This window comes from Falco rusticolus, chromosome 4, assembly GCF_015220075.1.
Source record: "Falco rusticolus isolate bFalRus1 chromosome 4, bFalRus1.pri, whole genome shotgun sequence".
Taxonomy (NCBI): domain Eukaryota; kingdom Metazoa; phylum Chordata; class Aves; order Falconiformes; family Falconidae; genus Falco; species Falco rusticolus.
This window is the reverse complement of record NC_051190.1, coordinates 61956129-61970962: the sequence shown is the minus strand read 5'-3', so window position 1 is coordinate 61970962 and position 14834 is coordinate 61956129. Positions and strand designations below refer to the sequence as shown.

At 41.3% G+C, this 14834-nt stretch overlaps 1 protein-coding gene across 3 annotated transcripts in view; it reads left to right on the top strand.

Moving 5' to 3' along the window:
* Positions 1-14834, top strand: part of DIP2C (disco interacting protein 2 homolog C) — a 324943-nt gene that overhangs the window by 192653 nt on the left and 117456 nt on the right. For all 3 annotated transcript variants that reach the window (XM_037385751.1, XM_037385750.1, XM_037385753.1), the window contains 2 exons: positions 13123-13248; positions 14088-14297. In XM_037385751.1, coding sequence (XP_037241648.1) covers positions 13123-13248; positions 14088-14297 — 336 coding nt within the window. The remainder of the gene's footprint in view (positions 1-13122; positions 13249-14087; positions 14298-14834) is intronic.

Sequence of the window (14834 nt, the reverse complement as noted above, 5' to 3'; positions counted from 1 at the left end):
TCCTAATTGGAAGTCTAACATCCTGAAAGTCATCCAGCTCTCCTTCCATGCCTTTGTTTTTTACATAAATTTAGGTGTCAGCGAAGATTGTTTAATGAACTCTCTTTGGAGACTCAAAATCGTTGCTGCCACTAATATCACCTTCAACTTATGTTCTTATATTATGGAAAATGTCAGAATGTGACATTTTAAATCCCTACCTATTTTCTCACTTCAGTCTTTTTTATTATTATTATTTCATTAATGTTGTAGCAGAATTTTTCAGCACTATAATTTTCAAAACCTGGTTTCTATGATTTTTATATTCTAAATAAAATTGACTCTGAGTTTATGGAAGTTATTTTTTTTCTTAAATGTTCCTGATACATTTTGTGTTAAGGTAATTTGATTTTAGAATTCAGCCTACATTAGGAATTTAGCCTAACTCTTTAAAAAAAGAGTTTAAAAAAATTTCCTGGCTGCTTCTTTTTATACAGGAAGGGATCCTGAAATCACTGTATTTATTTCAAAATGTCAGCTGCTTTGATCATTTGTTGGGTGTCTAAAGAAACAGATAGTGCTATAAGTGTAGTAACTGAACCAGTACAGGGTTAAGCTATACGATTTTATACAGATGTGGCAGCTAGTTTAGCTGATACTAATTCAAAGCATTTTTTATTTGTTTACTACTGAATATAAAAATCCTCTCGGCATTTACTCACTTAGTATTTGGAAAGGTTTGCCAAATGTAGATCGTGGCGATGTTTTTCTCTGAGCAGCTGCCGTTCCTGTGCCGGTGCCTGTACTAAAACATTATCTGGGGGCTCAAGATGACACCGAAGCCAAATGTTGCTGTCCGCTGAATCAGTAACTTTTGCCAAGAGGCTTTTCTGGCCAGTGGCTTTCCAGGCAAGAAAACCCAGTCAAAGGAGAACTGGCTTGCACTTCTGCTTCTGCGTGCAGAATAGATGTCAGCATCTGGCTTGACCTGGCTCCAGCGGTGTGACTGCAAAATCAAGCACAGACTTAGGTACCAAGTTAATAGTGGTCATGCAGATGTAGCTGCAGTTGGACATACAGCTTTGTTTCCTTTGTGCAGTTTAGAACCTAGGTTTCTCAGGTTTTGGAAGCTGCAAATCCATGGATTTGGTATGGTGTCTTGAGATAAGGAGACAGGAGTTATGTGGTGGAGTAAAGAGGTCGGTAACCTGAATGGCTTAGCTTTCACAGTCTTATCATGCTGTCTAAATGAACTCACCCAGTCAAATCCTAAGATTTTCAGAGGATGTTGACCCTGATGTCTTCATGCAGTCACTAGGGACCTGTTGGCTTGCTGGTTGGCACTGGCTACATCCTGCTCCTGCTAACATTGAAATCCCTCATAGGAAAACCTGGAGCTTCTGCCACCGTTATTTAAAATACCGTCATGTAGGCGGTCTTGCTTTTGGAGGAATGATCTTACTGATTTGGTGCTTAAAATACTGATCTGTAACCTCTCCACCGCAAAGCCCTGAGCTATCACTGCTGGGGGAGCTTGGCCCCTCACTGTGGCTGGCGTGCGGGGGCCTGAGGCATTGCTGGGCTCGGCTGCGGCAGAGGGGCTGCAGCGCAGAGACGGTGGCAGTTCTAAGGAAACACCCCATGGGTGAACTGGGCAGATCCTCCTGATCAGAAGTTGTTTTGTTGGTCACGGTAAATCTCCCCCAGATCTGTGTTTCTCAGCTGTTCATGGCCTGCGGGGTTCAGAGAGCAGCTCTCCTTTCAGAGCCCTTCAGCACCCATTTTCACTCTCCAGAGAACAAGTATGTTATCCTCCTCAGCTGGGTGTTCAACACATGGAAACATGAAATGTCAGGTCCTTAGCCACTTCATTTTTCTGAAGGGGCGCCACTGTGGCCTTTAGATTACACCAAAACAAAAAGCTTAGGTTTTCCATCCCCGTGCTGGAAACCAGAGCACCTTCTCACATACCAGGCCCCAGCTTTTACTGTTTCCATGCCTGTCTATAAAAAATAACAAGGGTTATGTAAATGCACAAAAAGTATGCACCAGCAAAAATGAAAAAAATCAACATTAAATCATAGGGTGTAATATGTTCAAATGGACATGCATGTGTTAGGAATGAGATAACGACTCTTGGCTCTATGGTTTCTGCCATAGAATTCTCCTCTGATGAGATGAGGATATGACAGATGGGTTGGGCCAAGTTTATTGAATCCCTTGTTTCTCTAAGAGGTCTTGAAGATGACCAGTGCTCTGCACTGCCTGGAGCAAGTGTAAGGCTTAAGAAAAATGAGACCGGTGAGCTCTAAAAGCAAGTTTTCCAGATGTCAGAAATGGTGTGGGAAGTAGTAGTGTAAGTGAAATTGCACTGCCTCTGTGGCTAAGGGTTCACAGAGTCCTAGAGGAAAGCCCAGCAAATGAGAGCACATGTGTTACATGAACTATGTGGACAGATTTTAAAAGGCATAGCAGTAGATGAGCATAGAGCTGGGAGCTGAGAAATGGTGTGTTTTTAGAAATACCGTAGGTGAAATCAGCATCTCCCAGCTGGTAGTATAGAGAAAGGGTACTGCTGGAAAGGTGGCTGTGGTACCTGGACTCTCGGCGGGGAGCACCTCACTTCTACTCACGCTTGCTGATTTTTTTTCACATGTAACTTCTGAAGATGAGAACGAAAAAATCAGTCTAGTACACCATTCTTGGGGGGCTGCCAACCCCTGCCCCAGAGATCCCACCGCTGCAGAGAGCAGCTTATTTTCCAAGCACACTCAGCACTTCTTTTAGAAGACATCTTCATACAGGAGAGTTTTGGAGATACTGCCAAAACAAACGCATCCTAACTACAACTCTCCCAGCTCAAATTCCTGAGCCACCTTTCCCACACTGTGGTTCGATAGGGAAAAGACTGAACAGCTTATACTGAGCGTGAAGTCATTAAATGTCAAAACAAATGATCCCAGGCTAGGTTTGAGGGACATGTGAAATAAGGGAGCTAGCAATGAAAAAACATTCCCTTTAGACCCAAATCCTAGAGGAGAAGTTGGCACCAGGCCCTAAGTAGCTGAGCTGTTCTGCTCTAGGAGCATCGGTATGTGCCTTACGATGTATTTATTCTCATTTACCATGAGGTAAGGGTGTGTATGAACTGTAACAAAGGTTGCCGACATTTTGCGTGTTTACAGCTTACCTCATGGTGATTTTAAAATATATGGGTAGCTTATATTTTGCGTTTTTGAAAGGACATTCAAGATCTCATTCTGCAATCTCGCCAGAACTGACAAAAAAATAATTACACTATGAGAGTGTAAGAGTTGTAGTGCGTGGTAGAGGGAAAAATGGAATGGGAAGATTTGAGGAATCGTTTTTATTGAACCCTTATCATTTAGCATTTCTCCAAGGAATAAGGAGAAGGAAAAAATATGACAAATGTCCTATGTGTCAAAATGGGACTGCACATAAGTGTTAAGGTGGCTTGTCATAAACCAAAGAACTTGTTAAACCTTCAGGTGAGCAAGGGTCATTTAGAAGAGTTGATCTGAATTAGTTAACCTGGCTGTAGACACACCTAATTAATCTCATATTTGATTTAGCTGACTTACAAATACAATTTCAAGCTACAACTCAATCAGGGCAAAACAGAGGTTGAATAAAAACTTCTGCAGAGATGTAATTTATATGACCACATCCTTGCTTTTGACCCAGCAGAAAAATTTGTAAGGGTAATTGCAGAACTCCTGAGGAAAATTACTCAAGGATCTCCAGAGAGAAACAAATAGAAAGTTGATTTACTTCAGATCACATAATAAGGGGGCCTGAGATGAAGTCACTATGTGAAGCTGACTTCCAGATTGCATTACAAATGAGATAATAAATAAATGGAGGGATGGAAATTATTAGTGGGAGGCCTGCATGCTGGGGTTTTTTTTATTATTATTTCACTTATGAGTGGAGTTATATAGTTTTAAATCTCAGAGTTTAGAGAAAAACATTTTAAAATCTTTATTATAATATCTGAAGAAGCCAAAGTAAAGCAAAAAGTATGCCTTCCAGCAAAACTAGCCATGGTGTCATAAAGAGTTCAATCTTCTGTTTTGGTGTCCTCTGTTTCCATCACATAACCTCTGTACACACAACCTGCCCTTACAACTTTCCCAACCGCGCCTTAGCTTTTACCTTCCTCCCACCCAGAATTACGGGTTATCACCACTGCCATCCAAAGTGGGCAGTGACAGCCATGCTTTTCTTTTTTAGGGTTAAGCTTTCTGGCCACCTGAGAACATACAACGCTTCTAGCTTCTTCATGTGTGCCCCAGGAGGTGGGCACCAGGTGCCCCGGAGGTACTCGGCAGCGGCTGAAGGATGGCACAGCACAGCCCTGTGCCGAGTGCCCGGAGCGCAGTCTCCTGCATCAGTGGAGTTTGTTGGCTGCAACATCTTAGAAGAGCCAGGCCTTTTGCAGTCGCATGCTCGTGGGAGTGCAGATGTTTTCTAAAATGCTGACTTTTCACTGTCAAAAATTGTTCAGGTCAACAAAATCTGGCTGAGAATTCATGAAAAGTCAGCAGAACTTTCCCTTGCATATCCATGTGTCCCCTTTCTCAGTAAATCCAGAGACCCAGTATATATAGCTTAAACAGCCCCAAAACTGAAAAAAAACCCCACACTTATTTGTTCTTTGAAATGTAAGGAACAGTTTATTTCTGTTGGTAACATCCACGGCCCTTGTATAAATGAGTGTCATCTTAGAGCAGATGTTCTTGCATTCAGTTGAGTATTCCCTGTGTTTGTTGTGAATGCCTTATTTCAGAATTAATAGCACACCTGCTTGCAGCTGGAGCGAAATTAGGTGTCACAATGTTCGGACGTTGCACTTTCCTATCTTACTACCCAGAGAGATTGCAAAAGCATTCTGACACTGCTGCATTATAGCGTCACCCACAGCAAAGATCTGTTATTATATGGACTCACTTACTTTCACATTCCCAGGGGTGAGATGATTTTCCAAGGACTGAACTGTGTTGGATGAACACTGCAATTTTTATGAAATCACTTGTCCTGTGTCTGCCTGAATCTAAGTCAGTGTTGTCAGCCCAAGACAATCAAAAGACAAAGCCTAACTGTAATCTCTTCTGATGATACCACATTTACTGTGTCTCACCCTATTTAGTACGTCCTGATTGCATTCCCAATAGTTGTAGCTACCAAATTATCTCTACTCAGAGTATTTACAGGCCATGTATTAGGAAATGAATTCTCAGTATATCCTTTGTTTCCATGGTAGCTACAAGAAAAAGGTCTGATTAAACTCATAAGAGACTTTCGTGCTTTCAACTACTAGTTTCCTGTAAGGCAGCAGCTGCCAACCTTTCCTCTGTATAATTACTTAGCATACTATTGCTATACTTAGCATTACCTTATCTAGGATTTTCAGCCAAAATTCACCTTTGATAGTGCTGTTTTCCCATAGTACCAGTTGCCTCCTTAGAAGCTGAAAGGGTTCAGCTGTTACACTGTGTGTTGATGGAGCAGTGACTGCTCTCGCTCCTGTGTCCTCCTGCAAGCCGCCTCTCTGCCTGTTCTTCCAGCTCTTTTCCTTGATGCCGCCCCATTTGCTGACTTCTCTGAGACAGAGATTTATTTGTAGTTTTGCTTATTTGTTGAATGTCTGACTTCAGAGCTGATCCTTTACCGCAATATAAATAAGACCTAAGTATATATTATATGTACGTAAATAACCTCTTTTTAAAAATCCTTTGGCATTCTCGACTCGTTAAAGCAGAGCATCAACCTTCTTGATCTTAATAATTTGCCATTCTGCAAGCAAGTCAGTTGCATTTATGGACTATCCCACAAAAAGCAAGGATGCTAAACCTTCTCAGAATCCTTGGGCCTGTCCTGCTCCCAGCTGTATCGTCATGTTACTGGGAATTGGCTACTAAAGCAAAGGAAGAAAGATTGCTTCCAAAGTCTAAATCAAAAAAAGACAAGAATAGCTCAGGGGAGAGGAATTACATGAGACAAAAGGAATAAACAGATGAAATGGATGCATTCAGATCACATCTAGGTAAGTCTCCGAGCAGTTTTATTCTTCCAGGGGTCAATCAGTCCCCTGAAAAGAGGGATGGAAGTACCATTACTTCAGAACTAGAAAACCAGGCTGCAGAAGATGATAAGGACTCCGTTAGATAATTCTGCATCTGTACAACAAAAATTAGGCAACAGCCTGTTTTTCCATATTTGTGTTTCTTAAACAGCTGGTGATTGGGCTATCAAGGCTGTATAATTACTGGGAAACTGAAAATGTGAGTAAAACCAACAGAAGGAATATATTTTATCAGAAACAGGTAGAAACAGACTTCTGCTATCCTGATTCTAGCAATGCATGACTCCTGTCTACAGCAGTCTTAATTTCTTGTCTTAAAAAGGAACAGGGCTGTGTGATAAATTAGATACAAGATAACTACTTGACACAAAACTGCAAGACCTGATTTAAGTACAAAAGAAGTCACTGTTTTTCTTTTGTATACTGCAGCATTTTATGAAAGGAGTGTGAAGAACAGTTTTATAATGTGGGAAATTTTAATGTAGCTGGTGCTTTCCTGGGAGGAGCACCCTGTTTCATGATCCATGCAGAACTAACACCCAGATCCCTGATCCTTAAAGAGGTATCATTTTACTTACAATATGTTGAGTGTTTGACATGCCTATGGAGCAAATGCAGCTAATGCTGAATAAAGGGAGCCACTGAGGCATGTTAAACTTATATAGGAAAAAAAAATTAACAACCCCTCCACACTGAGAAAGAAGGCAACTGTAATTTTTGAATATGTTTTTGTTTTTTAAAAAGTAAGAGCTGAACAAAAAGGAGCAAACTCATGCTGCTAAAAGCTGCAGAAGTCTGTGGGAGGACTAGGAATATGCAGCATATTTCAAATGTCTCCGTTACAGTTCAGAGCTTTCCAGGACACTCTATCTGGCCCAAGTAAGGAACGGGGCATCCCTGTTCATGGGGTATAAGGGGAAGGGCGCATCAGGGTTATGCGCCATGCCAAATGAGGATGCACACTTCAGAAGAGTGCTCTTCTGGCAGCTGTAGAGAAACACGAGATACTGCAGCGTGGCTCCATATGTGGACCAGGAAATGGGTGACCTTGTTCATCACACAGTTGCTTTCTTGCTTCAGGAAAGGAAGGCTGATTTGCTCGTGGAGTTCATCGGAGCCTAGAAGGATCATACGTACTGTCTCCCCCAAAGTAATGGGCTAGGAGAGGACAGCTTGTCATAGAGCAAAGTCGCCACTTTTTCTAAGTACACGTGTTTGTGCAAGGAGGAGAGAAAGTATGTTCTCCAGAAAAGACTTCAGTAAAAGTTCAGAAGACTTTTCTTATCCCAGAACCAGTACAAACCAGACTAAAATTCCTGGCCAGCCTCTCTTTCTGTGTGCCAACCCAACTTCTGACTGGATAAAAAACTGTTGTGTCCCCCTGTGAAAAGAGGATTAGGTTCCAGGTCTTCAACAGCATAGGGAATAAATGGTCAAAGAACACTGTGAACAAGGAGTCAACAGTGTGAGCAACCTGTAATTAGCAGTGTTTGCTTCTGTATTTCTGAGCATTATTATTTAACCGTTGAACACTGCGCACCTATCGGCAGTTAATAACAGTTCTCCCCCAAACAACCTCTGTCACCCAGTTTTTCATCTTGAGAGTAGGTTGCTCCCTCACATGTCACCACGTGTTTAAAAAGCAGTCTCTGAGCAGGGGCTCATCCCTCTGGCTGGGCTGTGTACTGATCACCATCTCCTGTCTCTTGCCGGTTTGTTGTGCCAGGGGAGATCACATCGAAGCAGCATGCCAGCGCAGGTAGGACATCACTTTGTTCCACAGAAACAGAGAGGTGGGCTCGTCGTCTTTTCCATGGACAATCAAATGCACCAGTGTTGATCATACAGCCATTGGATCACACTGAGAGATAAAGAGGGGAAAGACGCTGGAGAACATGGTGTCCGTATCGAGTTGGTGCTGTGTAGTAACGTCTGTTAGTGGGTTGGGTTTTTTTCCTAAGCCTTTTCAGTTAAACAAGGAGCACAACAGTGTGCCAAGTTATGAGATAAACCAGATGAAAAGAGGGACTGCGCTAAGCAGAGCCCCTCCTGGGAAAGCTGGGCAATTTGTCCTGCTGATGGAATGAGTGATTTACCTCTGTTTGCAATGGATGAGAGTTTCGGATTATGGAGTGCAATGGCCAAACCCATGGGCCATCACTCGGGGAGTCTGAGCTTATGTACCATCATTCTCTATGCCAGTTTTAATTTCTCTACCCTTTGTTTTGAGGCCTCATCTCTTGTTTAATACATTGTTAAATCTTTGAAGGGAAACCACCTTTCTATCATGTGCTTTTTTTTTTTTTAAGTTCCAGATTTTTGTATTTTACTTACTGGCTTTGCTCCCAGAAGTATGCTCGCCCTCTCTATCCTGTCATAGAAGGTAAAGGGAGAGAATAAACAAATAAAAATTCTGGAATGCAACAGACAAAAGACTGGGAACAGAGCTGTTTTGTCTGAAGTGTGCTAAGTATTATCAGGCAGCCTGTAAGAAATATGTGTCAGGTTGATTACTGAACGCCGGGTTGATTGCAGTAGCACAAGCTGAGCGATTAGCTTTCCCAAGCATTTGCTTTATTCTTCCCCATTTATGGATTCCTTGAGTACAAACTCATAAATTGGATTCAACGAACAGTTGGCCAACCTAAAACAGTGGACAACAGCAGGTAAGGAACTGCACATTGGTTCCTGCTACCAATATAATAAAATATCATCACTCTATCCCCTAGATTTTCCATTGAGACTTTTGTGGAAAAGCCAGGTGGGAAGAGTATAAAGGTTTTGTTACCTATAGGCGTACTTTGAAGGGTCAGGACCTGCAGTGGTTTTATCAGCTGTAACAGGGTAGTTAGGATGTCACAGACTCCTACATGAAAGAATATTTCGCCTAAAAGTATATTCTTTCCACTTAGACCTGGGACTTTTTCAGAAGGCTTGAGTGCAACTACATCAAGGTATATCTGTGTTTGAAACTCTATCAGAAGTTTATAGTAGGTGGGAAATTGTAGCGTGCCACACGGTGAGGAAAGAGAGGACACATCGGGGGTTTGTGGCTTTTTTTTTTTTTTAATGATAGCTCCTAACTGTGTGGCATTTCTGGACAAAATCTTCATACTTGAACAGGTTTTCTCAGGAAAATTTAACAAGAAATCTGTATTTTAAAGCAGTGCTCAATCACAATATGATGAATTCAGTTAGCCTGAGTGTGCCAGGGTAGATTGAGAAGACAGTTCAGACACTTTTGTCAGACCTGCAAGACAAGGGGCATCACCCTGCCAGAGACAGTTTGAAATTCTAATGTGGTGTTCTAAACTGATGCTCTGTGTGATATGTGGAGAATACAAATAGGATTCAGGGGGATAAGCAGTTTTCTGTCCTGAGGGAACCTGGATATGTCTTCTTACCCTCATTATACTTTGTCCCAGTGTGTATCACAAATGTGGTTTCCTTCCTTTAGTGAACAAGGAGCTTCCAGTTACTGTTGTATAAATTCCTATTACAAGTCTCCTTGCATTTTTTCAGTAGCTGCTAGGGACAGATTGTGGGCAAGCAGTGGGAGAGAATGGGTCACATACATTCTGATGGGCTCCATAGCCCATCTTTCACCAAGATAAAGGCAAAGAGCTGCCATGCTCTTGCTCACATTGATGAGACGCAAATCACCAGTCACCTTTTGGTGAGGAATGGATGTTTCAGTGTGGGTTTGAATCCATACTTCATAAAAGTAGGAAAAGAGGTTCTTAGTTCTGTTTTGGTTAACATTCCTTATGATACATCAGCAAAGTTCACTTGTAGAACGGAAAAGCAAAGCTAGACCCTAGAGGAAAGCAAAGGATGTGTAGGGCAAGTGCATACCTGAAGCTGATATTTGGTGGGAACAAACCTACTTACTGTTTCTACCTTGCTGTGGTGACAGGATAGGTGGTGTTGTCTAGTGCAATTCGTAAATACCCATCTGGCTTTCCCTCATCTCTCCAGATTTTTCAATATACTTTGGGACTTAGCCTCTAGGTATGAATGGCTTGAATGCTGTTCATTCAAAGCTTAGCAAGTCCAACTCTGTACAAGACATTCAAAATAGGTTGAAGAGCATCTTCAGAAACCATCAATAGGCTTTCATTCAAAAAGAAGACCATACAAACTACATTGGCTATTATTCATTCTTTACCTCATCATTAGCCTGTTTTGCTATGCTTAGAGACACTTGGTTTAGCCAAGAGTTTTATTCCTGGGAGAGAACATTGTAAAAAGATTTTTTATCCAAGCTTAACTGTTTTTGCTGCCTTCCCCACCCCACCACCACCCCCCAAAGAAAAAAAAAAAAAAAAAAAAAAGCCTATAAGCTCTTGCTCATAGTCCCAGGACCATCCCTGGACTGTCTGTCCTCAGCCTTTTCCAGATATGTGTCCTGGGTTTTTTGGTAGCCTCCATACTCTGAGTAATGCCTTCAGAATAGTTGACCTTGCAGGCTGGGCTGGAAGCAGGTGTGCATGTTCCTTCTCCCCAGTCGGCTTCCCTATGTTTTTTCAGTTTCTTATCTTTTCCATTGTTTTTGCTTTCCTGTGGGGTTTTGTTGTGTTGGTTTTTTTTAGGAATCTATGGTTTGGTTTATTCCACAGTAACCCATTAGAAATAAACATATCAGGAATGTGCTTTATTAAGAAAACAATTCAATTCCTGGACTCCTGTGGTCTCATTTGAAAATCAAAACCCTGCAGAGTGGTTTGTTGTTTTTTTTTTTTAAACTGATGAGTTTACCTTCTTACATCAAAAAAGCACCAAAAAGAAATCAAAGAATTCACAAGTTATGATTCAGTGTCCAGCTGTCACTAAGCATTTTAATAATGATTTTCTGTCAGCTGTCCTCCTTTAAAAAACTTCGGAAGAATTTGAGTTACAGCTCATCTCCCTCCTGACACTTAGGGTAAAAACCACGCCTAAGTACAGTAATATACGTACAGTTCCTCCTTTCTTGATCAGCAAAAATTATGCTCTTCCCAAAATTGCTGTAGAGTTTGGGATTTGTTTTTAAAGGGAAAACTCATTTTTTACTGATTGATATCTAATTGCTATCCTTTGAAGGAAAACCAAGAATTTACCCTGTTGGATAAGAAACACAAACTATTAGTGAGCATGTTCGGTCCTGTATACATTATTGGCATTGGTGTGGAGTGAGCAGGTAGGAATTTATCTTGGGGACATACTGTTAGAACTTAGATTATTTTCTTAGGCTGATGATTCTTTTTACATAAACTTTTCATCAGGTTTTAATTATAAGAAAGACCTTAACTCTTCTACTTTAAAATAGTGGCTTGACAGGAGAGAAATTGCTTTCTGGTTAGCATCGCAGTTTGCCTCCATTGTGGTCGATCAACCACACGGCTCTTTTGAGTATGCTTTTCCAGCTTTGCTGTTTGCTTTTCTTACTTTGCTTTCACCGACGTGCAAATCCTCTTCATGATTTAAAACAAAGCAAAAAAACAACTCGGAGGAACAGCTGATAACATTCTTTTTCTTAGACTTACTCTTCCCTGCAGTCTTTCCACTAAAAGGTGTTTAAACCTTGGCAGAAGATAGGGAACACCATTATGAAAAATGAGACATTGCAGCTTATCAGCAGAGTGTATCATCTAATGCTTCTAGTCATCCTTCCCAGTTGTTACTTACAAGTTGTTTATGCTGATGTGATCCGACCAACACATCTTTAAATAAAGATACGTATACTCTTCTCTTTCCTGTTACTTTTGTTGGGGAACATTGCCCATTCAGAGCTGCCACCACATTGACACAGGAGTAGGAAACAGGCTACGTACTGCCGACGCAGCCTGCAAGGGTGGTCTTCAAACAGTTTCAGCAGCAGTAGAAGTGGGATCACTCTGGATTAAACCTGCTTCACTCTGCTCCTACTTTACAAACGGGAAAAGCTAAATCATGCACACAACTAGCTGCAGTTTCTACAGCTGACTAGCAGTGACTGGTTAAAAGGCAACATCTAATGTGCTTCCAGTTGTGTACCAGATGGTCAATATGTGGCAGCTTCTTTAACCACAAGTGACTTTTGTTGCCTGCCATGAGTTTTGCATACAGTCTCCTCATGTGCGTCTTGTCCCAAAGCCATAGAAATATGCAGACAAACAGTGCAAGATGGTAAACTAAAGGCAGTCTTACTTCAATGTGTAGTTATGGTAGTAATTAAATAATTTGCACAAAACAAAGTCCTTATCAAAACATGTCACTGGCATCTTTTAGACATGATAAATGGCCTTTTCCAAACTTTGGGAGGCAGACAAATTTTATATATATATATATATATATATATATATATATATATAATATGAAAGGTAGAGAAGCTCTTCACTGGGGATGGGGATGTCCCCACAGCGACAGGATTTGTTGGATGCTTTGGAGTGGGCTGGTGTGAGCTGTGTAGCACCAGGCCAGTGCTCAGGGTGCTTTTACTTCTCATTCCACCCTAGGCCAACCCTACCTAATACTTATTTTTCTGTGAATGATGCCAAGTGACAGAGGCAGGAGGAGGATTTGGGAATGGGGGACCTGCTACCGTTTCTGTTGTGACATTTCACATACCTCTTACTACTTTGCAAGCAAATGTTCCTATTTGCTTAGTCTGTGTGACTTTAGTGTAAATTGGAAACCTCATTCACAGAAAAAATGGGAAATGTTAATGCACCACACTTCCACTGAAAACAGTAATGAATGGTTGCTGAAGTAACAGCTCTTGGTTAAACAGAGATTTGCTCTGGGGAAGCGGCGTTCCTGCTCCTCAAATAGTGCATCACTGTTCTGGAAATAGCATACAGCTCAAAGGGCTTGTTTGTTGGTACAGCACTTTTCACTATAGCTGTTTTTTCTACAATGAAGAGAGCTCATGCAGTTCCTCTGAGATGCTGTGCGTTCCTGGCCTTTCGTGGTTAAATATGTGTTGTCAGCCTAGCTGGCATACAACGTACCTGAATGCACAAACAAATGGCTCATTTCTGACTGAACGCTATCTTGAAATCTCTCTTTCCTTCTAGATGTCCACACAGAAGCAGTTCAGGCAGCCCTCGCTAAACATAAAGAAAGGAAAATGGCAGTCCCCATGCCCTCGAAACGACGTTCGTTGGTGGTGCAGACATCAATGGATGCCTATACACCTCCAGGTGAGCATCTCTGTGTAGTTTATGACAATGTTAGAAACAGTTCTTTATGCTGCTATGAACTAAGAATCTGCCTGCGTAGGCAGAAATGGAAATGCCATTTGAGACACACTGAGCCTTGAGGTAAGTTTGAAGAGAAGGTGAACTGAACGGTTGGAAAGTCAGCTGGGGCACTTGGCATGATTGCTTTTGCCCTTGGTGGTATCTCAGGTTGCATTGGTCCTTCTGGTCTTATGAAGACCTAACTATGGCCAGCTTGTCTTCTTTTATTTGAGTCAAAGCTTTCAAGTTTCTGGTTTATTCCCTAACACTGTAATGTAACGTTGTCTTTACAATTAGCCATGCCATTCCTTTTCAAAGTTACCTGCTCTTTTACCTACTAGACTGAAAATGCCCCACATCTCATGCATTTCCATTCTCACTGAATCCAGATGGGACTCCATTTCTCACTGAGGGGTGGACTTTCTACAATTGGGAAAGTGTTTCACAGACTTTGTGGAATGAGCTTGGGAAAGTATTTTGGATATTCTGTACTATTAATGCACGGCTGGAGATCTTCAGAATATTCTCAAGCCACATTATAAAGGAAGACTCCTTTGCAATCTTATTTTTGTACAATACAGGAGCCATGGCCCTACAACAGGAAAGCTCTCTCAGTGCACGGTTAGCATTTGACTTCATGTCAGGGCTTTCAGTATTACAGGCTTTTCTTACTAAGTTTGTGTACCTTCGTGAGCTTTTCTTAATGACACTTATCTTTAAACCTGTAATATCAACATGCCTTATTTCTATTAAGAAATCCCCAAAGTACTGCACTTTAACAGGCTGTTTTTAATTACTAGATACTTCTTCTGGTTCAGAAGATGAAGGCTCCGTACAGGGCGACTCCCAGGGAACTCCCACCTCAAGTCAGGGGAGTATAAACATGGAACATTGGATCAGTCAAGCGATCCATGGCTCTACCACGTCAACCACTTCATCCTCCTCGACACAAAGTGGAGGCAGTGGTGCTGCACACAGACTAGCTGATGTTATGGCTCAAACGCATATAGGTTAGTATATGGATGTTTTGAGCATATCCAATTAACATGAATTTTGACTTTCACGTTCAGCTGTTATTACCTTATGAAATCTTACAGAAGTCTTTCACGTGCTTTTTCTTCTTTCCTTTTTTGTTTACCCATGTTATATGGAGAGATAGCCCTATGTTCTTATTTCAGGAAGGGAAGAAAAAAAGTAGCAATTTAGATTTAGAGGTAGACTTAGGTTGTGCCAAACAGGGTCTAGGTATTGGCTGCCAAATATCTTAAAACGTGCAGTTGCATGATTTCCATTATTTAGCACTAAAAAGGTCTCTGTAGAATCCATCATTAAGAAAAATCAGTGCATGCAGCATTAGGGGTTGCTTGCCTATGAGTTTCCCCAACTGCTGCACCACTTTAATTACATAGCTTGAGTGATTTTTGATAATTCTGTTAACAGTAGGTCCTCTTAAATGTATGTTTTTTCTGCCCTTAATTGAATCTAAAATACTTGGGCTGGGATATCTAGCTATTATAGTCCTTGGGAAGGACTATTATATACCTTCA